The 26,763-nt window shown below is 41.9% G+C and overlaps 1 protein-coding gene across 4 annotated transcripts in view; it reads left to right on the top strand.

Annotated features, from left to right (window-relative positions):
• gria4a (glutamate receptor, ionotropic, AMPA 4a) overlaps window positions 1–26,763 on the top strand; it is a 330,120-nt gene that overhangs the window by 157,883 nt on the left and 145,474 nt on the right. For all 4 annotated transcript variants that reach the window (XM_061919263.1, XM_061919262.1, XM_061919265.1 and 1 more), the window contains exons 6-7: window positions 7,208–7,261; window positions 9,831–9,989. In XM_061919263.1, coding sequence (XP_061775247.1) covers window positions 7,208–7,261; window positions 9,831–9,989 — 213 coding nt within the window. The remainder of the gene's footprint in view (window positions 1–7,207; window positions 7,262–9,830; window positions 9,990–26,763) is intronic.

Genomic DNA, 26,763 nt, shown 5'->3' with positions numbered 1-26,763 from the left:
CTTTTTTCGCGTTTTAATAAAATTTACCGCGCTCACAACATCTGTTAAAACCTCATTGAGTTCGGGGCTGAGCTGCCTTGACGCGAGTGTCCAATGTGCATTTGGCGCAACCCTCTTTATTAGAGCCTGCAGCCCGTTTTTTGACCCCGCCATGGTCTGTGCGCCATCAGAGCAAAAGCCCACACGGTTTTCCCATTTAAGGTCGTGTTCTTTGAGGAAACTGTCCATTATCTTGAACAGCTCATCAGCGGTGGCTCTATTTTTTTTATGTATTTGCAAAACAGCAAATCCTCGCACAGTGACTCGCCATTCACAAAGCGGACGTATGCGATGAACAGGCAGTCTTTATTGCTGTCAGTAGCTTGGTCCACTTGTAAAGCAAAACAACTTTCTTTTAATTTCTCTACGCCTTGTTCCTCAAGATCACTTGCGATGTCGCGGATACGTCTCGCAACTGTCGTTTGACAATTTCGCTGCGCTTGTCTCGTCAAGCATGACTGACACCATGTCTATTGCAGCGGGGAGAATTAGCTGCTCGGCCATTGTTTGTGTTTTTTTTTCGCATTGAGCAATTCTGCATGCAACTCTACATGAAGCCAATTTATCCATTTTGTGTGATTGTGGTCCACACATTAGCCTGCTACCCATCCGCGCGAAAGTTTCTTCTGCTTAGCCCCGCCCCCATTAGTTACATGTTGCGTCCGTCAATCTTTAAAGCCTACAGGACAAATAATTTACATTAATTTATATAGCGGATTTCACAGACAGAATCACAAAGTGATTTAAAGTTTGTATAGAAAATGGGGTTGTAAAAAAAAATATAAGAACATAATAAAAAAAATAAAAAATTTCCTCCCGTTCCTCACGCCCCACGTGTCATGTCTCTATTCCCCACCAGTGGGGGGCGCCCCACACTTTGAGAAACGATACACTAGCGGAACAAACAATGACAACAACAAACAAGGGAAATTGGTCCTTTTCCTTCATCTTTGTGCCGGCACGGCATCCCCGGCGCTTTTTTTTCCGTCGTAATAATGACTCAAAACAGCGCGACATTTGTCCACAACTTTCCGAAAAAACGACAAATTGCATGCCGGGTGTAACTCTGGAAGCAAATAACGACGTAATCCCGTCTAAAAAGGAGAATTTAATGAATGAAATTAATTATTTGCCTCTGTTATTGCATTATTTTTAATCGCTCTAATAAAAAGGCTTCCCCCCTCCCCACACACACACACACACACACACACACACACACACACAGAGCGCAGCTGGCAGACACAGACAAACAGAGTAGTGTGTGTGTGTCTCCTCAAAGGGACGCCGGCCAAAACAGACACTGTAGAGCTCACTGTGACACCAGTTAGTGTGTGTTGTAAACACTAATGTGCGTGTGTGTGTGTGTGTGTGTGTGTGTGTGTGTGTGTGTGTGTGTGTGTGTGTGTGTGTGTGTGTGTGTGTGTGTGTGTGTGGCTCCTCACTCACCACAGTGGCCAATTAAGATGCAGTCTGTCAGTCTGGGATGGGGCCACTGGAGTGTGTGTTTCAGTCGGTGCATGCATTTCAAGTGTGTGTGTGTGGTGTGTGTGTGTGTAACATTTTCAATACGTACCCTGAATTGTGGTGTCGTCGGCCGCCTCGTGGTTTTGTGTGTGTGTCAAGGAGGATGAGCGTGATGACAGATGACAGAGTTGCAAATCGGTACTTTAACTTTTTTAATTTTAAATTCAAACGAGCTGCCATGGCCATGGAAACACTCATTTACCGCGCGTTCGCGCGGTTGTGCTCGCCAGCGTGTGTGCGACGTTGTCGAACACGCGGCACACGTCTACAAAAAAAACAAACACATTAAAAAAAAAATCAAAAAGTGAATTTGTTTTTATTAGCAGCTGTTTTATTTATTTATTTATTTTTTGGGATGCGCCTGAAAGAGTGGCGCTAGCTCCTTCGACTTCCTTCATTCGACCTAATTTTTGGTATTATTCTCAACTTTTCTTGCATTATTTCTACATCTAATCTTTTTCATAAACCCCTAATTATAGTTATTGGGCGCTTTTGTGCGTTTTCGTTACTTTACTTCTTCTTTCCGGGGCCGTTTAGTGTTGGGCTTTGATCAGTTGAGCAGCCGGCCCTTTGTTTACACACGCGAGGAGCTGTTTGAGCGCTTCTTGCCAGCGCTATGAGGTTTGGCGTGGAACTATGGGAAAAAAGCGCCGGGGATGCCGTGCCGGCACAAAGTTAAAGGAAAAGGACCGATTTCCCTTGCGGATCAGTACATTTTTTCAATGTCGGGGGTTTAAAGGGCCCAGACTGGCTCCAAATTTGTTCCGCTAGTGAGACATAACATATAATCAATTTTCTCAATGTTTTTTTTAAGTGTTCCTCGTAACCTTGACCTAAAAAAAAATATAATAATAAGTACGGTACTTACAGTACAAACACTTTGTGGGGCGCAACATAACATATTCAGCTTCCTGGAAAAGGCCTACTTCCTACTTAGGCAACATACAGCCTACACAGTACTGCCGTTTAATGTCTTGGAAAGTTTCAGACAAATGTAGAAAAATACTGTATTGATGTTTCACTTGTTTTATGTTACTTAAAGGTAAACACTAGGTGGCGGTAAAAGCACATTGTTAAATTACAAATAATCAAAAATTGTAATAATTTGACAGCCCAACTTTTCGGTACTTCTATAAAAACAGCTGGTGTGTAATACTTACAGTACAAACATGTCATAGGGCGCAACATAACTTCCTGGAAAAAAAAACTTGCAATGTTTTGAGTCATTATTTTCTATTTATTTTTTATGAATTTTCTCAATGTTTTTTTTTTTAAGTGTTCCTCGTAACTTTGACCTGAAAAAAATATATAATAAGTACAATACTTACAGTGCAAACACTTTGTAGGGCGCAACATAACACATTCAGATTCCTGGAAAAAGCTGCTTCCTACTAAGGCAACATACCACAAATAGCCTACACAGTTTTGTCATTTAATGTCTTGGAAAGTTTCAGAAAAATTTTGAAAAATACTGTATTGATGTTTCACTTGTTTTATACGACTTGAGGGTAAACACTGGGTGGCGGTAAAAGCACATTGTCAAATTACTAATAATCAAAAATTGTAATAATTTGACAGCCCAACTTCTATAAAAACAGCTGGTGTGTAATAAGTACGATACTTACAGTACAAACATGTTGTAGGGCGCAACATAACTTCCTGGAAAAAAACTTGCAATGTTTTGAGTCATTATTTTCTATTTATTTTTTATGAATTTTCTCAGTTTTTTTTTTTAAGTGTTCCTCATAAACCTGACCTAATAATAAGTACAATACTTACAGTGCAAACACTTTGTAGGGCGCAACATAACACATTCAGATTCCTGGAAAAAGCTACTTCCTACTAAGGCAACATACCACAAATAGCCTACACAGTTTTGTCATTTAATGTCTCGGAAAGTTTGAGAAACATTTTGAAAAATACTGTATTGATGTTTCACTTGTTTTATACGACTTAAAAGTAAACACTAGATGGCGGTAAAAGCACATTGTTAAATTACAAATAATCAAACATTTAAATAATTAATGTTGAGGTTGCGTACCGAGTTCGGTACTTCTATAAAAACAGCTGGTGTGTAATAAGTACGATACTAACAGTATAAACACTCTTTAGGGCGCAACATAACACGTTTAGATTACCGGAAAAAGCTACTTCCTACTAAGGCAACGTACCACAAATAGCCTACACAGTTTTGTCATTTAACGTCTTGGAAAGTTTGAGAAAAATTTTGAAAAATACTGTATTGATGTTTCATTTGTTTTATACGACTTAAAAGTAAACACTAGATGGCGGTAAAAGCACATTGTTAAATTACAAATAATCAAAAATGTAAATAATTTCACAGGCAACTTAATGTTAGGGTTGCGTACCGAGTTCGGTACTTCTATAAAAACAGCTTGTGTGTAATAAGTACGATACTTACAGTATAAACACTCTTTAGGGCGCAACATAACACGTTTAGATTACCGGAAAAAGCTACTTCCTACTAAGGCAACATACCACAAATAGCTTACACAGTTTTGCCATTTAATGTCTCGAAAAGTTCGAGAAACATTTTGAAAAATACTGTATTGATGTTTCACTTGTTTTATACGACTTAAAAGTAAACACTAGATGGCGGTAAAAGCACATTGTCAAATTACAAATAATCAAAAATTTAAATAATTAATGTTAGGGTTGCGTACCGAGTTCGGTACTTCTATAAAAACAGCTGGTGTGTAATAAGTATGATACTTACAGTATAAACATGTTGTAGGGCGTAACATAACACATTCAGATTCCTGGAAAAAGCTACTTCCTACTAAGGCAACGTACCACAAATAGCTTACACAGTTTTGCCATTTAATGTCTCGGAAAGTTTGAGAAACATTTTGAAAAATACTGTATTGATGTTTCACTTGTTTTATACGACTTAAAAGTAAACACTGGATGGCGGTAAAAGGACATTGTTAAATTACAAATAATCAAAAATTTAAATAATTAATGTTGAGGTTGCGTACCGAGTTCGGTACTTCTATAAAAACAGCTGGTGTGTAATAAGTACGATACTTACAGTATAAACATGTTGTAGGGCGTAACATAACACATTCAGATTCCTGGAAAAAGCTACTTCCTACTAAGGCAACATACCACAAATAGCCTACACAGTTTTGTCATTTAATGTCTCGGAAAGTTTGAGAAACATTTTGAAAAATACTGTATTGATGTTTCACTTGTTTTATACGACTTAAAAGTAAACACTAGATGGCGGTAAAAGCACATTGTTAAATTACAAATAATCAGAAATTTAAATAATTTCACAGGCCAACTTAATGTTAGGGTTGCGTACCGAGTTCGGTACTTCTATAAAAACAGCTGGTGTGTAATAAGTACGATACTTACAGTACAAACATGTTGTAGGGCGTAACATAACACATTCAGATTCTTGGAAAAAGCTACTTCCTACTAAGGCAACATACCACAAATAGCTTACACAGTTTTGTCATTTAATGTCTCGGAAAGTTTGAGAAACATTTTGAAAAATACTGTATTGATGTTTCACTTGTTTTATACGACTTAAAAGTAAACACTAGATGGCGGTAAAAGCACATTGTTAAATTACAAATAATCAAAAATTTAAATAATTAATGTTAGGGTTGCGTACCGAGTTCGGTACTTCTATAAAAACAGCTGGTGTGTTATAAGTACGATACTTACAGTATAAACATGTTGTAGGGCGTAACATAACACATTCAGATTCTTGTAAAAAGCTACTTCCTACTAAGGCAACATACCACAAATAGCCTACACAGTTTTGTCATTTAATGTCTCGGAAAGTTTGAGAAACATTTTGAAAAATACTGTATTGATGTTTCACTTGTTTTATACGACTTAAAAGTAAACACTAGATGGCGGTAAAAGGACATTGTTAAATCACAAATAATCAAAAATTTAAATAATTTCACAGGCCAATTTAATGTTAGGGTTGCGTACCGAGTTCGGTACTTCTATAAAAACAGCTGGTGTGTAATAAGTACGATACTTACAGTATAAACACTTTTTAGGGCGCAACATAACACATTCAGATTCCTGGAAAAAGCTACTTCCTACTAAGGCAACGTACCACAAATAGCCTACACGGTTTTGTCATTTAATGTCTCGGAAAGTTTGAGAAACATTTTTAAAAATACTGTATTGATGTTTCACTTGTTTTATACGACTTAAAAGTAAACACTAGGTGGCGGTAAAAGCACATTGTTAAATTACAAATAATCACAAATTTAAATAATTTCACAGGCCAACTTAATGTTAGGGTTGCATACCGAGTTCGGTACTTCTATAAAAACAGCTGGTGTGTAATAAGTACGATACTTACAGTACAAACATGTTGTAGGGCGCAACATAACTTCCTGGAAAAAAACTTGCAATGTTTTGAGTCACTATTTTCTATTTCTTTTTTATGAATTTTCTCAATGTTTTTTTTTAAATGTTCCTCGTATCCTTGACCTAAAAAAATATAATAATAAGTACAATAATTACAGTGCAAACACTTTGTAGGGCGCAACATAACACATTCAGATTCCTGGAAAAAGCTACTTTCTACTAAGGCAACATACCACAAATAGCCTACACAGTTTTGTCATTTAATGTCTCGGAAAGTTTGAGAAACATTTTGAAAAATACTGTATTGATGTTTCACTTGTTTTATACGACTTAAAAGTAAACACTAGATGGCGGTAAAAGCACATTGTTAAATTACAAATAATCAAAAATTGTAATAATTAATGTTAGGGTTGCGTACCGAGTTCGGTACTTCTATAAAAAACAGCTGGTGTGTAATAAGTACGATACTTACAGTATAAACATGTTGTAGGGCGTAACATAACACATTTAGCTTCCTGGGGAAAAACGTGCAATGTTTTCAGTTATTTTTATTGAATTCACATCAACACAATGTGAATTAGTTTTCTTTTTATCAGGGGCTGAGTAAAAATTCAAGTTTTGAGCATAACAATCGTTTCTTTATCCCCGAGCCAAAGACGCGGGTTTGCAATCACGCCTAATATCCACGATTAAAATGATCGGTTTTATGTCGAAAGCAGGAATTTGCTGAAAGAGAATGTCTAATTTGTCGTGGCTGATTGGGAAATCACACTGCCAGTTACTGGCAACGAGTTCTTTGTCCCCTTTTCAGCACTCGAAGGAAATTGTTTACGCTCTTTAGATCCTTTCGGCGGCTCCAAGGGCCTCCAAACAACAAGTGCTATAAGACTTAGGGCTGGGAATATTTGGGCGCCACACCATTGGATTTTTCAGGGGTAACCATTCGATTCAGAATTGATTCTTGATTCAATGGGATTCGCTATTTAAAATCAATATTTCTTTTAATAACATTGGGTGCCTGTTCTATGATGAACTACATTTCTCTATAAAAAGATATATATATATACATATAGATATACAAATGTTAGTATAATAAATAGGATAGTGTTTGTTAAGCTCACTTGATCAAACCTAGCACACCACTAAATGATCCAGGTACCTGCTCATATCACATCGGCTCAGTATTGGTATCAAATTAGAAGTTAAAAATTGTTGTGGTTTTTTTAATGTCGTACTATAAATTTTGTGTTTCAACGCGATGCACTCTGTTTTTTTCTTGCAGGCCGTCAGCGTGGGAAAACACGTCAAAGGCTACCATTACATCGTCGCAAACCTGGTAAGACCTCTTGTTCGCCTGTAAAAGTCTTCTGCGGGCCGGGCGATAAGACGATATCAGTATATATCGTGAGAGACGGATAATCGATATCAATAAAACTACTCCGGTAACCTCAACGCCTTGACTGCGCCTAGAAATTCTGTCCATAAAAGTTATGAACAGAATGGGTGACAAAGGGCAGCCTTGGCGGAAGTCCAACCCTCACTGGAAACGGGTCCGACTTACTGCCGGCGATGCGGACCGAGCTCTGAAACTGATCATACAGGGAGTGGACCACCACAGTTAGGCAGTCCAATACCCCATACACTCTGAGCACTCCCCCCAAGACTTCCCAATGGACACGGTTGAATGCCACAAAGCACATGTAGACTGGTTGGGCAAACTCCCACGCACCCCCAAGGACCCTGCCCAGAGTAAAGAGTTGGTCCACAGTTCCACAACTAGGATGAAAACCACACTGCTTCCGAGGTTTGATCATCCGACGTAGCCTCCTCTCCAGTACACCTGAATAGACCTTGCCAGGAAGGCTTAGAAATGTAATCTCACCCCAGTCTGCCAATCCAGAGGCACCGCCCCAGATGTCCACGCAATGCTGCAGAGTCTTGTAAACCAAGACAGCCCCACAGCATCCAGAGCCTTAAGAAATTTCAGGCAAATCTCATCCACCGAGGACCTTCTTAACTACCTCGGCAAGTTCAGCCCTAGAAATTGGAGAGCCCTCCGTGGAGTTCCCCAGGCACTGATTCCTCACTGGAAGACATTTAGGTGGGATTGAGGATGTCTTCCAAGTATTCATTCCACCGATCCACAACATCTCCAGTGGAAGTCAGCAGCACACCCTTCCTCACCATACACGGTGTTGACAGTGCACTGCTCCCCCTCCTAAAGCAGAATTGCTTTGAAGCCATCTGGAAGTCGTTCTCCATGGCTTCTCAGAACTCCTCCCATGTCCGAGTTTTTACCTCTGCAACGGCCAAAGCCGCACACGCCTTGGCCTGTCGGTACCTGTCCACAGCCAAAAGAAACCAGTAGGACTCCTTCTTCAGCTTGACGGCATCCCTCACCGTCAGTGTCCACCAGCGGGTTCTGGGTTTACCGCCACTGCACACGCCTTGGCCTGTCGTTACCTGTCCACAGCCAAAAGAAACCAATAGGACTCCTTCTTCAGCTTGACGGCATCCCTCACCGTTGGTATCCACCAGCTGGTTCTGGGACTACCGCCAGGGCACACGCCTTGGCCTGTCGTTACCTGTCCACAGCCAAAAGAAACCAGTAGGACTCCTTCTTCAGCTTGACGGCATCCCTCACCGTCGGTGTCCACCAGCGGGTTCTGGGTTTACCGCCACTGCACACGCCTTGGCCTGTCGTTACCTGTCCACAGCCAAAAGAAACCAATAGGACTCCTTCTTCAGCTTGACGGCATCCCTCACCGTTGGTGTCCACCAGCGGGTTCTGGGACTACCGCCATGGCAGGCACCGACCACCTTGCAGCCACAGCTCCGATCGGCTAACACGACAATACAGGCACGGAACATGGTCCACTCGGACTCAATATCCAACGTCTCCCCACTAACATGTTCGAGGATCTTAACTGAAGACTCTCTCTGACGAGAGACTCCATCAGACATTCCAAACAGACCCTCACTACACGTTTGGCCCTGCCAGGTTTGTCCGGCATCCTCCCCCACCATCGGAGCCAACTCACCGCCAGGTGGTGATCACCCTGAGTCTTCAAAACACGAGACTGCAAATCCGATGATACAACCACTGTGGCCTAGTGTCTCCTAGTACCAAGTGCACATATGGACACCCTTATATTTGAACATTGAGTTTGTCATGGACAATCTGTGACGAGCAAAGTCCAATAACAAAACACCACTCTGGTTTTTCTCCAGGTCTCACTGTCGCTGCCAACGTGAACGTTGAAGTCCCACAGTAGAACAAGGGAATCCCCAAAGGGACCACTCGCTAGAGACTCCCTCCGGAGTCTCCAAAAAGCTTATCTTTGTATCTCCAAATATGATCTGATTCATCCATGAGTGAGATTCCACATTTTATGACCTACAAAGAACGCAGATGTGAAAGAGTCGTTTCAGCGACGCTTCATCTTTGATCTCTCAGACATTCCCGCCGGGACAAAAAGGCGGAGAAGATGAGGTCGTTCTGCAATTCCTTTTCATCAGTCAAGGATCAGACTCGCACGTTTCTACTTGGCACTCTGGCGGCTTTCCCAATGAATCACTTTGAGAGTTAACAGATTCACGCGGACTCAACTCTGCATGATGCTCCACGTGATTTGTCGGAACTAAGTACTGCTAACAGTCTGGTCAACTGAGAGGGTTCGGACTCATGCGGACTCAACTCTGCATGAGGCTCCACGTGATTTGTCGGAACTAAGTACTGCTAACAGTCTGGTCAATCGGGAGAGTTCGGACTCATGCGGACTCAACTCTACATGAAGCTCCATGTGATTTGTCGGAACTAAGTACTGCTAATAGTCTGGTCAATTGGGAGGGTTCGGACTTGTCTTGCAAATGAAGCATGAAAGCGTTGTCGTTTGTTTCAAAAGGGATTCAAGGACATTTCTCTGGAGAGGTTCATGCACGGCGGGGCCAACGTGACCGGTTTCCAGCTGGTGGACTTCAGCAAGCCCATCGTCATCAAACTGATGCAGCGTTGGAACAAACTGGATCAGAGAGAATATCCTGGATCAGAAAGTCCACCCAAGGTAAGACCTGGCCATTATGAAAATATTCATTGGAGACTTGGTGGAGCAGAACAAAGCTTTGTTTTGGGAAAGTCACTAGGAATAAAATATATATATATATATATATATATATATGTGTATGTATGTATGTATGCATATATATATATGTATGTATGTATGTATGTATATATTTATAAATAAGTATTATATATGTATACATGTGTGTATATATATGTATGTACACATAAGTGTATATATACATATGTATATATGTATACACGTGTAAATATATATATATATATACATATATATGTGTATGTATATATATGTATAGCTATACATATATATGTGTGTTTGTGTGTGTGTATATATATGTGTAAATGTACAGTATATATATATGTGTGTGTATATATATGTGTATATGTTAAATATATATATATATGTGTGTGTGTATATATGTGTGTATATATATATATATATATATATACATATATGTGTGTATATGTATATATATGTATATGTGTGTATATATATATATATAGGGACGGCGTGGCGCAGCGCAGCGGGAGAGTGGCCTTGCGCAACCCGAGGGTCACTGGTTCAAATCCCACCTAGAATCAACCTCGTCACGTCCGTTGTGTCCTTAGCAAGACACTTCACCCTTGCTCCTGATTGGTGCTGGTTGGCGCCTTGCATGGCAGCTCCCTCCATCAGTGTGTGAATGTGTGTGTGAATGGGTAAATGTGGAAGTAGTGTCAAAGCGCTTTGAGTACCTTGAAGGTAGAAAAGCGCTATACAAGTACAACCCATTTATTTATTTATTTTATGTGTATATGTATATATATGTATATATGTGTGTGTATGTATATATATATATATATATATATATATATATATATATATATATATATATATATATATATATATATATATATATATATATATATGTATATATATATATATATATATATATATATATATATATATGTATATATATATATATGTATAGATATATATATATGTATATATATCAATATATATTTTTTCTACCGCTTGTCCCTTTCGGGGTAAAGGGTGGTGCATTCTGGCGGAAGGCATCGTACACCCTGGACAAGTCGTATATACATGCATATATAATTGTATTGTTCATAGTCAACTCAAAAATAACATGATTCATCATAATTGGATAAAGTTTTTCTTCATTAACAGGTGTACCCGAGACAGATCACTTTCAAGTTTTAACACCATGAATGGACGATTAATTAGCTTTAATGAAATGTGTTTTAAACCGTATGCTCTTTTAAACAGCTCAACACATATTGCCAGAGTTTGTATTTTGTAGAAACACAGAATTTGTATCCTCGCTGTAGGAGCACTTGGATTCAGAGGAGGAGCTACACTTCCAGGTTTAGATAGCAGTTCCACGCATTAATAACACAAAATATGGATTGTTACGCTCATGCTTGGTCTTACAAAACGTCTTTGACGAAGCATGAACCTGATGTAAGACATTTTTCTTTTGTCTACGTAGCTATACCGGATGTATAGCGTTGCGCTTTTATTTTGAAGCCGTAAAAATGATTGGTTCGAGAAAGTGTCTTGACATAGTTTGATGTCGGACCTGACAGTTTGCAGCAAAGAAGTCCCCTTTTGACTTCCAGTTGAGCTTCCATGCCATCTTACTAAATGTATGTATATATATATATATATATATATATATATATATATATATATATATATATATATATAGGTGTGGGAAAAATCACAAGACTACTTCATCTCTACAGAAGTGTTTCATGAGGGGTTCCCTCAATCATCAGGAGATTTTAATGGAAGCATTCACATACAATGGTTTATATAGGGCACAGAGTGGGTGGGTACAGGCAGGCGTAGGGTGTGGTGATTGGCTCATGTGTTACCTAGGAGGTGTTTCCGTCTGTGGCGGCATGTTGAAATGATTTCACTGCGCTTGTTGAGGGATGATAGATCTGGATGATATATAATAAACAGTTTCTCTTTTAAGCATAGGTTGCATCTTTTATTACCACTGTTGTAAGGTGTGCTGGATGCAAGAATTTGCCATGTTATTGAATATTCAACATTATTGTCTTTGAGGTTCCAAATGTGTTTGCTGAGTTCTGTAGAATTCCGCAAAGTCTGGTTTCTAAAGGAGGCCTTGTGATTATTCCATCTTGTTTTGAACGCTCCTTCGGTTAATCCTACGTACGTGTCGGATGTGTTAATGTCCTTGCGTATTACCTTTGCTTGGTAAACGACTGATGTCTGTAAGCATATATGTACATATACATATATACATATATACATATATGTATATATGTATATATATATATATATATATATATATATATATATGTATATGTATATATGTATATGTATATATATATATGTGTATGTATGTGTATGTATATACTGTATATATGTATGTATGTATATATATGTATGTATGTATACATTTATATGTGTCCGTATGTATACATATAGAGAGAGAGATATAAATATATAGATGTATATACATGGATATATATATATATATAATTTGTACATATATGTATATATGTGTGTGTATGTATGTATATATATTTATACACATGTATATACGTAAATAAATATATGTGTGTATATGTGTGTATGTATATATATATATATATATATATATATATATATGTATGTGTATATATACACATACATGGGGGATGAGTATGTGTGGGTGTCCTCTCCTCTCTATGTCTAAATCCACAGCAAATCCCTCCTATTTTCCTGGCTGCTTTGTTTGCTTTTGTGGACCCATATTGAGTAAGCAAAACAAAACGGCGAGGAAAGAAAAACACGGTGAAGCCACTGAGAATTGGCGACCGAGGAATGGGCTGCGTAAACAGGATATGATGTCTGGGGCTCCGCCCCCCCCCCCCCCCCCCCCCCCCTCAAAATGGCCGTGCCCCAAGTATACCGCACTGCACAGGAAGTGATGTCTTCAAAATAGCGGCGCTCTGATGCTTCCAACGGCACGCAAAATGAGCGAATGAGAAATGGTTCGCAACTGATTTGGTGCGATCTAAAGGTTTGTAAACCGAGACGCTGGCAAATAGAGGTTTAATCGTATTAATCAATTTGATGTCATGTTTCGTGCGACTGAACGTCCTTGTTCAAACATTGTGACCGAGGGAGTGAATTTTCTATCTGATCCAAGGGACATCTGAGGGGATCCGAGAAGGATTCCAAAACCAACATGCAGGTTTTGTCGCAGATGATCTGTCTTCCCTCTCCCTTGGTCCCAGCTCTTCCTGCGTCTTTGTCTTTGGATTTGCATACAATTGCAGAGTGGGACTCCTTATATGAAACGGCAGCCGTCTTCCACTATCTCCTGCTCTTCAGACTTCCCGTTAGTTTCAGTCTCTGTCCTCGTCTTGTCTTTGGTCCCCCCGGCATCCATCCAAGCCAGCTGCAGTTTCCACTGATCGGTATTCTGTCAAAACCCCAGAAAATAGAGTGAGTTGTCTGAGTCGCTGGAAAAATAAACAAATATTTTGACCTTCCGTCCGTATTGATGATGATATCGTTCTGTAATGGCGTGTCGTCCTTCACCCGAGGCCTGGTGTTAATTGGCTCATCAGCAGGTCCACCTTGGGCGGATGACTCCTTATTAGCCGCGTTAATTCTCCTCAACAATCAACACGACATTTAGTCTCTTAATGGAGCGATCGTTAGGCGCGTTTATGATGAACCGGCACAATTATCACCCGTACAGATGCGCAAAGTAAACAACAATCTGTGTTCCCGTCCATAGACTGAAACCAGTCTATTCTAGTCCCTTCAGGAATTTGCGATGTCGACCAATCCCTTGCAACTTTTTCCGATGCCCCGCAACTTCCTTGGACATTTTTTGCCAATCGGCCTCCTTTTCTACATGGAAATCGAAATGTCAATCAATCAATGTTTATTTATATAGCCCCAAATCACAAATGTCTCAAAGGACTGGACAAACCATTACGAATACAACATCCTCGGAAGAACCCACAAAAGGGCAAGGAAAACTCACACCCAGTGGGCAGGGAGAATTCACATCCAGTGGGACGCCAGTGACAATGCTGACTATGAGAAACCTTGGAGAGGACCTCAGATGTGGGCAACCCCCCCCTCTAGGGGACCGAAAGCAATAGATGTCGAGCGGGTCTAACATGATACTGTGAAAGTTCAATCCATAGTGGCTCCAACACAGCCGCGAGAGTTCAGTTCAAAGCGGATCCAAGACAGCAGCGAGAGTCCCGTCCACAGGAAACCATCCCAAGCGGAGGCGGATCAGCAGCGTAGAGATGTCCCCAACCGATACACAGGGGAGCGGTCCATCCTGGGTCTCGACTCTGGACAGCCAGTACGTCATCCATGGTCATCGGACCGGACCCCCTCCACAAGGGAGGGGGGGACATAGGAGAAAAAAGAAAAGAAGCGGCAGATCAACTGGTCTAAAAAGGAGGTCTATTTAAAGGCTAGAGTATACAAATGAGTTTTAAGGTGAGACTTAAATGCTTCTACTGAGGTAGCATCTTGAACTGTTACCGGAAGGGCATTCCAGAGTACTGGAGCCCGAACGGAAAACGCTCTATAGCCCGCAGACTTTTTTTGGGCTCTAGGAATCACTAATAAGCCGGAGTCTTTTGAACGCAGATTTCTTGCCGGGACATATGGTACAATACAATCGGCAAGATAGGATGGAGCTAGACCGTGTAGTATTTTATACGTAATTAGTAAAACCTTAAAGTCACATCTTAAGTGCACAGGAAGCCAGTGCATGTGAGCCATCCGTCCATTTTCTACCGCTTGTTCCCTTTTGGGGTCGCGGATATGTATGTACATATGTATATAAAGGTATATACAGTATAGGTATATATGTATGTATATATGTATATAAAGGTATATACAGTATAGGTATATATGTATGTATATATGTATATAAAGATATATACAGAACAGGCGTAATATGATCAAACTTTCTTGTTCTTGTCAAAAGTCTAGCAGCCGCATTTTTTACCATCTGTAATATTTTAATGCTAGACATGGGGAGACCCGAAAATAATACTTTACAGTAATCGAGACGAGGCGTAACAAACGCATGGATAATGATCTCGGCGTCTTTAGTGGACAAAATGGAGCGAATTTTAGCGATATTACGGAGATGAAAGAAGGCCGTTTTAGTAACGCTTTTAATGTGTGACTCAAAGGAGAGAGTTGGGTGGAAGATAATACCCAGATTTTTTACCGAGTCACCTTGTTTTATTATTTGGTTGTCAAATGTTAAAGTTGTATTATTAAATAGAGGTCGGTGTCTAGCAGGACCGATAATCAGCATTTCCGTTTTTTTGGCGTTAAGTTGAAAAAAATAAGCGGACATCCATTGTTTAATTTCATTAATGTCCGTCTGTTTTTCTGTGTAGACAATGCGGAAACTGCAAAAAAAAAAAAAGTACCAGCGATTGGCACAAACATACTCGATGTGGCGAAATTATTATCTACAATTGACCCATCACGCTTGATCATCCCCTGGGAGGTGAGGGGAGCAGTGAGCAGCAGCGGTGGCCGCGCCCGGGAATCATTTTTGGTGATTTAACCCCCAATTTCAATACTGAGTGCCAAGAAGAGAGGTAATGGCTCCAATTTGTTATAGTCTTTGGTATGACTCGGTTGGGCTTTGAACTCACAACCTACCCACATCAGCACAATTGTCGTATTTCAGACCGACTTCCTGTCCCTGCCGACAGCGTTAAGCCTTCTGGGTAATGTTGTATCTAAAAATGTACTTCCTGGTTGTATGTCTATATATATTTACCATGTGTTTATCCAGGGTAAGACAGCTAAGGCAGCATTTACATGTTAGAGATGTTGAAGTGTGATGATAATCACTCATCGTCGCTATGGATCACTTCCCAAGTGTTTTTAACGTTGGAACCTAAATGAATGTTTAAGATGGACAATCACTTTTAGAGTGTAAAACATACACGGGGAATGTTAACAGACAGTTAGCAGATAGTTAACAGCAGGGGTCTCAGACACGCGGATTGGCCCGCGAGACGTTATTTTGCGGCCCTCACCTTAAGATGAAAGTTTACTATTAGTGCGGCCCGCAAGTTTTATATGAATGCCGCTTGACGGCTTTGTGTGCGTAGCTGAAGGAATCTACCAATCACGGTGTGGTATGTGGTTCTCGAGGGCCGAACATAGACGTCACTTGCGTGATGCAAGCGGAGGAACGTTTTGCCGCTTTTCCACTAGACCCGCATGTGCTCTTCTTCCCTCCATCCCTCGCTCGCCCACCTGCTCGCTCTCGCTATCACTTTGTGTGTCTCTCTCTATCATTCCCTCCCCGCCGCTGTAAACGGTCCGGGTCGGGGAGACGAGAGACCCGATAGCTTCCGAAGCACTCCGCCGAAGGACTGTGGTGCACTGGACCCCAGCGCTGGTACTCCGACAGAGAGTCGCCGGGCGAATCGGACTTGTAACACGTTAGTCGTGATGTTAGCCCGTTCGGGGCTCATTGTGCTACCATAGCTGTAAATCCCATAGCAAATGTCCAGTGTCCCTCAGCAACACCCAGCTCCTGACAATCATGGTTTGGCCCAAATTAGGCCTAATTAGTCCAAGCAGGTGTGCTCACCTACATAGAGCCTTCAGCCCCACCCTGACTCTTTTAGCCAGACATGTGTATTCAGGTTTAGACAACACAACTTTCAAACGTCCAGTGTCCCTCAGCAACACCCAGCTCCTGACAGTCATGGTTTGGCCCAAATTAGGCCTAATTAGTCCAAGCAGGTGTGCTCACCTACATAAAGCCTTCAGCCCCACCCTGACTCTTTTAGCCAGACATGTGTATTCAGGTTTAGACAACACAACTTTCAAACGTCCAGTGTCCCTCAGCAACACCCAGCTCCTGGCAATCATGGTTTGGCCCAAATTAGGCCTAATTAGTCCAAGCAGGTGTGCTCACCTACATAAAGCCTTCAGCCCCACCCTGACTCTTTTAGCCAGACATGTGTATTCAGGTTTAGACAACACAACTTTCAAACGTCCAGTGTCCCTCAGCAACACCCAGCTCCTGAAAATCATGGTTTGGCCCAAATTAGGCCTAATTAGTCCAAGCAGGTGTGCTCACCTACATAAAGCCTTCAGAACCACCCTGACTCTTTTAGCCAGACATGTGTATTCAGGTTTAGACAACACAACTTTCAAACATCCAGTGTCCCTCAGCAACACCCAGCTCCTGAAAATCATGGTTTGGCCCAAATTAGGCCTAATTAGTCCAAGCAGGTGTGCTCACCTACATAAAGCCTTCAGAACCACCCTGACTCTTTTAGCCAGACATGTGTATTCAGGTTTAGACAACACAACTTTCAAACGTCCAGTGTCCCTCAGCAACACCCAGCTCCTGACAATCATGGTTTGGCCCAAATTAGGCCTAATTAGTCCAAGCAGGTGTGCTCACCTACATAAAGCCTTCAGCCCCACCCTGACTCTTTTAGCCAGACATGTGTATTCGGGTTTAGACAACACAACTTTCAAACGTCCAGTGTCCCTCAGCAACACCCAGCTCCTGACAATCATGGTTTGGCCCAAATTAGGCCTAATTAGTCCAAGCAGGTGTGCTCACCTACATAAAGCCTTCAGCCCCACCCTGACTCTTTTAGCCAGACATGTGTATTCGGGTTTAGACAACACAACTTTCAAATGTCCAGTGTCCCTCAGCAACACCCAGCTCCTGACAATCATGGTTTGGCCCAAATTAGGCCTAATTAGTCCAAGCAGGTGTGCTCACCTACATAAAGCCTTCAGCCCCACCCTGACTCTTTTAGCCAGACATGTGTATTCAGGTTCAGACAACACAACTTTCAAATGTCCAGTGTCCCTCAGCAACACCCAGCTCCTGACAATCATGGTTTGGCCCAAATTAGGCCTAATTAGTCCAAGCAGGTGTGCTCACCTACATAAAGCCTTCAGCCCCACCCTGACTCTTTTAGCCAGACATGTGTATTCAGGTTTAGACAACACAACTTTCAAACGTCCAGTGTCCCTCAGCAACACCCAGCTCCTGAAAATCATGGTTTGGCCCAAATTAGGCCTAATTAGTCCAAGCAGGTGTGCTCACCTACATAAAGCCTTCAGCCCCACCCTGACTCTTTTAGCCAGACATGTGTATTCAGGTTTAGACAACACAACTTTCAAACGTCCAGTGTCCCTCAGCAACACCCAGCTCTTGACAATCATGGTTTGGCCCAAATTAGGCCTAATTAGTCCAAGCAGGTGTGCTCACCTACATAAAGCCTTCAGCCCCACCCTGACTCTTTTAGCCAGACATGTGTATTCAGGTTTAGACAACACAACTTTCAAACGTCCAGTGTCCCTCAGCAACACCCAGCTCCTGAAAATCATGGTTTGGCCCAAATTAGGCCTAATTAGTCCAAGCAGGTGTGCTCACCTACATAAAGCCTTCAGAACCACCCTGACTCTTTTAGCCAGACATGTGTATTCAGGTTTAGACAACACAACTTTCAAACGTCCAGTGTCCCTCAGCAACACCCAGCTCCTGACAATCATGGTTTGGCCCAAATTAGGCCTAATTAGTCCAAGCAGGTGTGCTCACCTACATAAAGCCTTCAGCCCCACCCTGACTCTTTTAGCCAGACATGTGTATTCGGGTTTAGACAACACAACTTTCAAACGTCCAGTGTCCCTCAGCAACACCCAGCTCCTGACAATCATGGTTTGGCCCAAATTAGGCCTAATTAGTCCAAGCAGGTGTGCTCACCTACACAAAGCCTTCAGCCCCACCCTGACTCTTTTAGCCAGACATGTGTATTCAGGTTTAGACAACACAACTTTCAAACGTCCAGTGTCCCTCAGCAACACCCAGCTCCTGACAGTCATGGTTTGGCCCAAATTAGGCCTAATTAGTCCAAGCAGGTGTGCTCACCTACATAAAGCCTTCAGCCCCACCCTGACTCTTTTAGCCAGACATGTGTATTCAGGTTTAGACAACACAACTTTCAAACGTCCAGTGTCCCTCAGCAACACCCAGCTCCTGACAATCATGGTTTGGCCCAAATTAGGCCTAATTAGTCCAAGCAGGTGTGCTCACCTACATAAAGCCTTCAGCCCCACCCTGACTCTTTTAGCCAGACATGTGTATTCAGGTTTAGACAACACAACTTTCAAACGTCCAGTGTCCCTCAGCAACACCCAGCTCCTGACAATCATGGTTTGGCCCAAATTAGGCCTAATTAGTCCAAGCAGGTGTGCTCACCTACATAAAACCTTCAGCCCCACCCTGACTCTTTTAGCCAGACATGTGTATTCAGGTTTAGACAACACAACTTTCAAACGTCCAGTGTCCCTCAGCAACACCCAGCTCCTGACAATCATGGTTTGGCCCAAATTAGGCCTAATTATTCCAAGCAGGTGTGCTCACCTACATAAAGCCTTCAGCCCCACCCTGACTCTTTTAGCCAGACATGTGTATTCGGGTTTAGACAACACAACTTTCAAACGTCCAGTGTCCCTCAGCAACACCCAGCTCCTGACAATCATGGTTTGGCCCAAATTAGGCCTAATTAGTCCAAGCAGGTGTGCTCACCTACATAAAGCCTTCAGCCCCACCCTGACTCTTTTAGCCAGACATGTGTATTCAGGTTTAGACAACACAACTTTCAAATGTCCAGTGTCCCTCAGCAACACCCAGCTCCTGACAATCATGGTTTGGCCCAAATTAGGACTAATTAGTCCAAGCAGGTGTGCACACCTACATAAAGCCTTCAGCCCCACCCTGACTCTTTTAGCCAGACATGTGTATTCAGGTTTAGACAACACAACTTTCAAACGTCCAGTGTCCCTCAGCAACACCCAGCTCCTGACAGTCATGGTTTGGCCCAAATTAGACCTAATTAGTCCAAACAGGTGTGCTCACCTACATAAAGCCTTCAGCCCCACCCTGACTCTTTTAGCCAGACATGCAGAGCCATGGTGAGTGACAGCTTACAACTTGTTTGTCAATGTTTGTAGAGTGTCAATGTTGAGCTTTTCAACAAATGTGCACGGTTTGTGAGGAAGCCAAAGGTCAACCAGTGAAAGTCTGGGGTCAAACTGTCACAAACACCCACGCATCAAACATTGCGCACAATAAATGTGGCTCAACACAATTAAACCAAAGGTATCACATACATCGCCCTCTATTGGTCAAAACCTGAGTTACTCTCAGACAAAAAAAGACAACACAACCACAAATACACAAACTCAGCAATTTCATTCAGCACCAATTGTCCGGGACACTACAAGTCGACCCCGCATCTCCAGAACTCAGAGGTCTCAAGGTTGGCAAGTAAAAAACTTTGAGGTGGCCCGCGGGCCCCCAGCTGACTATAAAATACTACACGGTCTAGCTCCATCCTATCTTGCCGATTGTATTGTACCATATGTCCCGGCAAGAAATCTGCCTTCAAAGGACTCCGGCTTATTAGTGATCCCCAAAGCCCAAAAAAAGTCTGCGGGCTGTAGAGCTTTTTCCGTTCGGGCTCCAGTACTCTGGAATGCCCTCCCGGTAACAGTTCGAGATGCTACCTCAGTAGAAGCATTTAAGTCTCACCTTAAAACTCATTTGTATACTCTAGCCTTTAAATAGACTCCCTTTTTAGACCAGTTGATCTGCCGTTTCTTTTCTTTTTCTTCTATGTCCCACTCTCCCTTGTGGAGGGAGTCCGGTCCGATCCTGTGGCCATGTACTGCTCGCCTGTGTATCGGCTGGGGACATCTCTGCGCTGCTGATCCGCCTCCGCTTGGGATGGTTTCCTGCTGGCTCCGCTGTGAACGGGACTCTCGCTGCTGTGTTGGATCCGCTTTGGACTGGACTCTCGCGACTGTGTTGGATCCATTATGGATTGATCTTTCACAGTATCATGTTCTCATAGTCATCATTGTCACCGACGTCCCACTGGGTTGAGTTTTTCCTTCCCCTAATGTGGGCCTACCGAGGATGTCGTAGTGGTTTGTGCAGCCCTTTGAGACACTAGTGATTTAGGGCTATATAAGTAAACATTGATTGATTGATTGATTGATCTGGCACAGAGACTGGCTTTTTTTGCTGTTATCCGTCACTCAAAAGGTCTTTACCCTTTCCTTCTCCCCCTGCTGTGCCCTGAAATGAGTTCTGATGCTAATGGAGATTTTCCTGGAATATAATCAAAACGGCAAAGAAATAAATCCGCCTGGACCGGAATAATTTCCGTGGCGTATAAAATGCCGCGAGTATTTTATTTTTTTCCTTCGCCATCACCTAACGCGGCCCTGAAAGCCTCGGTGCATGATGCCAACGCGGAGCGGCTTGCATCAGCCGGTGCATCAGGGAGATAATGGACGCTTCAAACGCTGCCGAGTTCGCCCCGCGTCAGAGCCGGTTTTTATTAATTAAATAGGCGTCGCCAAATGTTATTTTTCTCCATTTCATTTTACGATCTCATTGGAGAGGACAGATTAATGAACAAGCGCCGTGTTTTTGCAAAGTGTAATTAACCCCGCCTCCGCCGTATTGGCTTGCAAAGGGCAGGTTGTTTTGGGCGAGACTCAGACTCGGTTACTGCGGGACATCACAGTGCATTTGCTCATTTTTCTTCACTTCTTTGATCAACCCAAACAAAACACCAATTTTTTCATGTGCCTATTGTTTGCCATATTGACGTTAAAATCAATAAACCAAATATTAATCCGACATGAGCAGACATAATCCTCGTTCCTTCTTGGTCTTGTGCCTCATTTATACAAACCCCGTTTCCATATGAGTTGGGAAATTGTGTTCGATGTAAATATAAACGGAATACAATGATTTACAAATTATTTTCAACCCATATTCAGTTAAATATGCTACAAAGACAACATATTTGATGTTCAAACTCATAAAAATTAATCATTAACTTTGGAATTTGTGACAAAGAAGTTGGGAAAGGTGGCAATAAATACTGATAAAGTTGAGAAAGGCTCATCAAACACTTATATGGAACATCCCACAGGTGTGCAGGCTAATTGGGAACAGGTGGGTGCCATGATTGGGTACAAAAGCAGCTTCCATGAAATGCTAAGTAACTCACAAACAAGGATAGGGCGAGGGTCACCAATTTGTAAGCAAATTGTCGAAAAAGTTTTAGAACAACATTTCTCAACGAGCTATTGCAAGGAATGTAGGGATTTTACCATCTACGGTCCGTAAAATTATCAAAAGGTTCAGAGAATCTGGAGAAATCACTGCACGTAAGCGATGATATTACGGACCGTTGATCCTTCAGGCGGTACTGCATCAAAAACAGGCATCAGTGTGTAAAGGATATCACCACATGGGCTCAGGAACACTTCATAAAACCACTGTCAGTAACAGTGGTTTTGTGAAGGAAAACTTGGTCTCCATTCCAATTGATAACCAGTGTGTGTGTGTGTGTGTGTGTGTGTGTGTGTGTGTGTGTGTGTGTGTGTGTGTGTGTGTGTGTGTGTGTGTGTGTGTGTGTGTGTGTGTGTGTGTGTGTGCGTGTGTGTGTGTGTCCTGGCAATGCTTACTTAATGGGGACATGGCTCTGTTTATACAGTCACCTTAAGGGGACCTCTGACGGTATATGGGAAAAATAAACAGGTCCCTTAAAGGGAATCCTTTTTAAATGATAGTCAGATCCATATACAATTTGAAGTTTTATTTTCTAAATGGTCCTCAGTAGTCACGTACAAATGTGTGTGAATTATGCAAAATTACTGAAATTTTGTCCCCATGAACCATATTAACTCTTGTTCCCCAGGGTCCCCAGTAAGTATGATCCGCACATTACTTCATCAATCCAGAGATTTAAAGACGTGTATGAGCTAACTGGGCAGTGGCCTTTTTTACCAAATTCTTATTATGCCTCCACAACCTGTAGAAAGGGTGGTCCCCACAAGTTCAGAACAAAAACTTGGTCTGATAACAGTGTGTGTGTGTGTGTGTGTGTGTGTGTGTGTGTGTGTGTGTGTGTGTGTGTGTGTGTGTGTGTGTGTGTGTGTGTGTGTGTCCTGGCAATGCTTACTTAATGGGGACATGGCTCTGTTTACACAGTCACCTTAAGGGGACCTCTGACGGTATATGGGAAAAATAAACAGGTCCCCTAAAGGGAAACCTTTTTAATTGATTGTCAGATCCATATTTAATTTGAAGTTTTATTTGTTAAATGGTCCTTAGTAGTCACGTACAAATTTGTGTGATTTATGCAAAATTACTGAAATTTGGTCCCCATGCAGCATAATAACTCTTGTTCCCCAGGGTCCCCAGTAAGTATGATCAGCACATTACTTCATCAATCCAGAGATTTAAAGACGTGTATGAGCTAACTGGGCAGTGGCGTTTTTACCAAATTCTTGTTATGCCTCCACAACCTGTAGAAAGGGTGGTCCTCACAAGTTCAGAACAAAAACTTGGTCTGATAACAGTGTGTGTGTGTGTGTGTGTGTGTGTGTGTGTGTGTGTGTGTGTGTGTGTGTGTGTGTGTGTGTGTGTGTGTGTGTGTCCTGGCAATGCTTACTTAATGGGGACATCGCTCTGTTTACACCTTAAGGGGACCTCTGACGGTATATGGGAAAAATAAACAGGTCCCCTAAAGGGAAACCTTTTTAAATGATAGTCAGATCCATATGTAATTTTAACTTTTATTTTTAAATGGACCTCAGTAGTCACGTACAAATTTGTGTGAATTATGCAAAATTACTGAAATTTGGTCCCCATGCAGCATAATAACTCTTGTTCCCCAGGGTCCCCAGTAAGTATGATCAGCACATTACTTCATCAATCCAGAGATTTAAAGACGTGTATGAGCTAACTGGGCAGTGGCGTTTTTACCAAATTCTTGTTATGCCTCCACAACCTGTAGAAAGGGTGGTCCCCACAAGTTCAGAACAAAAACCTTGGTCTGATAACAGTGTGTGTGTGTGTGTGTGTGTGTGTGTGTGTGTGTGTGTGTGTGTGTGTGTGTGTGTGTGTGTGTGTGTGTGTGTGTGTGTGTGTGTGTGTGTGTGTGTGTCCTGGCAATGCTTACTTAATGGGGACATGGCTCTGTTTACACAGTCACCTTAAGGGGACCTCTGACGGTATATGGGAAAAATAAACAGGTCCCCTAAAGGGAAACCTTTTTAAATGATAGTCGGATCCATATTTAATTTGAAGTTTTATTTTTTAAATGGTCCTCAGTAGTCACGTACAAATGTGTGTGAATTATGCAAAATTACTGAAATTTGGTCCCCATGCAGCATAATAACTTTTGTTCCCCAGGGTCCCCAGTAAGTATGATCAGCACATTACTTCATCAATCCAGAGATTTAAAGATGTGTATGAGCTAACTGGGCAGTGGAAATTTGACCAAATTCTTGTTATGCCTCCACAACCTGTAGAAAGGGTGGTCCCCACAAGTTCAGAACAAAAACTTGGTGTGTGTGTGTGTGTGTGTGTGTGTGTGTGTGTGTGTGTGTGTGTGTGTGTGTGTGTGTGTGTGTGTGTGTGTGTGTGTGTGTGTGTGTGTGTGTGTGTGTGTGTGTGTGTGTGTGTGTCCTGGCAATGCTTACTTAATGGGGACATGGCTCTGTTTATACAGTCACCTTAAGGGGACCTCTGACGGTATATGGGAAAAATAAACAGGTCCCCTAAAGGGAAACCTTTTTAATTGATTGTCAGATCCATATTTAATTTGAAGTTTTATTTTTTAAATGGTCCTCAGTTGTCACGTACGAATTTGTGTGAATTATGCAAAATTACTGAAAGTTCGTCCTCATGAACCATATTAACTCTTGTTCCCCAGGGTCCCCAGTAAGTATGATCAGCACATTACTTCATCAATCCAGAGATTTAAAGACGTGTATGAGCTAACTGGGCAGTGGACATTTGACCAAATTCTTGTTATGCCTCCACAACCTGTAGAAAGGGTGGTCCCCACAAGTTCAGAACAAAAACTTGGTCTGATTACAGTGTGTGTGTGTGTGTGTGTGTGTGTGTGTGTGCGTGTCTTCCCGAGCTCACTTCCTTATTACCTCTCATCCAGTTGTTTCTGCTGTGAAGTGACGGCCGCCTGCTGAGTGTTTGAATGCCCCCCGTGTGATTAGGCTGTGGGGGGTGAAGGGGGGTGGGGGGGGGGTGTTAGACAGCTCCAGGAGTGCAATGATGCTCCCTGCTGGGCCGCGCGTTACTTTTAATGAAATTGTCAAACGACCTGTCATGACCAGCGGTACGTGTCCCCTACGTCACGTTTTCGACAACGCAAGTTTTAAAAAAAAGTACGTTCACCTGAATTCTTCTTATAAATTCTGTGTTAATGTTCCAAACACAACTCAGTTGTGTTATTTATGTGAAAGAGGAACATTTAGCTTATTTGGAGCAGTGAAGTGAAGTATATTTATATAGCGCTTTTCTCTAGTGACTCAAAGCGCTTTACATAGTGAAACCCAATATCTAAGTTACATTTTTTAAAGCAGTGTGGGTGGTACTGGGAGCAGGTGGGTAAAGTGTCTTGCCCAAGGACACAACGGCAGTGACTAGGATGGCGGAAGCGGGGATCGAACCTGGAATCGTCAAGTTGCTACCAACCGAGCTATTCCGCCCCAGTGAAAAAGATCCCATACACCAGGGGTGTCCAAACGTTTTCCACTGATAGTCGCACACTGAAAAATCAAAGCATGCAATGGTCATTTTGATATTTTACAATATTTAGATTGTTTTAAAGCTTTAGGGTTCCCCTCAAGTTTGGTCCTAGAAGGGTCTGAATTATAACATTTTTAAAAATATATATATATATTTTTTTCAATGCTTAAACCTCTAAATCAGGGGTCCCCAAACTACATCCCATGAGCCATATACGGCCCGCTAGTGTATAAAATCCGGCCCGCGGGTAGTCCTGAGTTAAAAAAAAAAAAAGTTGTGCTTGGGCCATTTTGATATTTTCCTTTTTCAAAACAGATACAATATGTAGATTTTTTTTAACCTTTCAAGTTCCCCTCAGGTTTGGTCACGGGGACCTGGAAGTCAAAAAATTTTTTAAAAATAAGTCTTTTTTTTTTTCAATGCTTAAACCTCTAGATCAAATACAGAGTGGGCCAAAATTAAAAACTGAACAAAGCCGTGGGCCAAGGTCGAACAAATGAACCTTTTAATAGGGACCCAAACAAGCTTTGCATTGAATATTGAACAAACAAGGCTTATATAACTTTATAGTGACAAGCAAAATCAAGTTTCAAATTATAATAATAATAATTAAAAAATATCAATGGTATATCATATAAAATGTAAATAAAAATTGGGGGTGGTCGGGGTTCGGTGGTAGCGGTGGTGTATATTGTAGCGTCCCAGAAGAGTCAGTGCTGCAAGGGGTTCTGGGTATTTCTTCTGTTGTGTTTATGTTTTTTGTTTTTTCCCTTGGCCTCAGTCTGCACCCCCTCTCCAGGGCCCAGGCTAAGACCGATTTTTTTATTTTATTTTAATCTTCTATTTTTTTCTCCCATTATCCCATATATAGTAGTGTCGGCTTCCCTCTCGACCCTCCCTCCGCTGTGCGTGTATTCAACATTCCACAGGCTGCGCAGCAGACACACACCCGCACACACTCCTCAGCCCTCAGTAAACATCCAATCACTGTTGCAGTATGAAAGTAAAAGAAAAGGAAAAGTTGTCTACATTTATCATACACTTGTTAGGATGGGTGTATTTGTGTAGTCTTATCTGTCATAAACACGTTTATCGTCACAGACTTTC

This window comes from Nerophis ophidion, linkage group LG13 (assembly GCF_033978795.1).
Source record: "Nerophis ophidion isolate RoL-2023_Sa linkage group LG13, RoL_Noph_v1.0, whole genome shotgun sequence".
NCBI lineage: Eukaryota > Metazoa > Chordata > Actinopteri > Syngnathiformes > Syngnathidae > Nerophis > Nerophis ophidion.
This window is presented reverse-complemented; position numbering and strand designations above follow the sequence as displayed.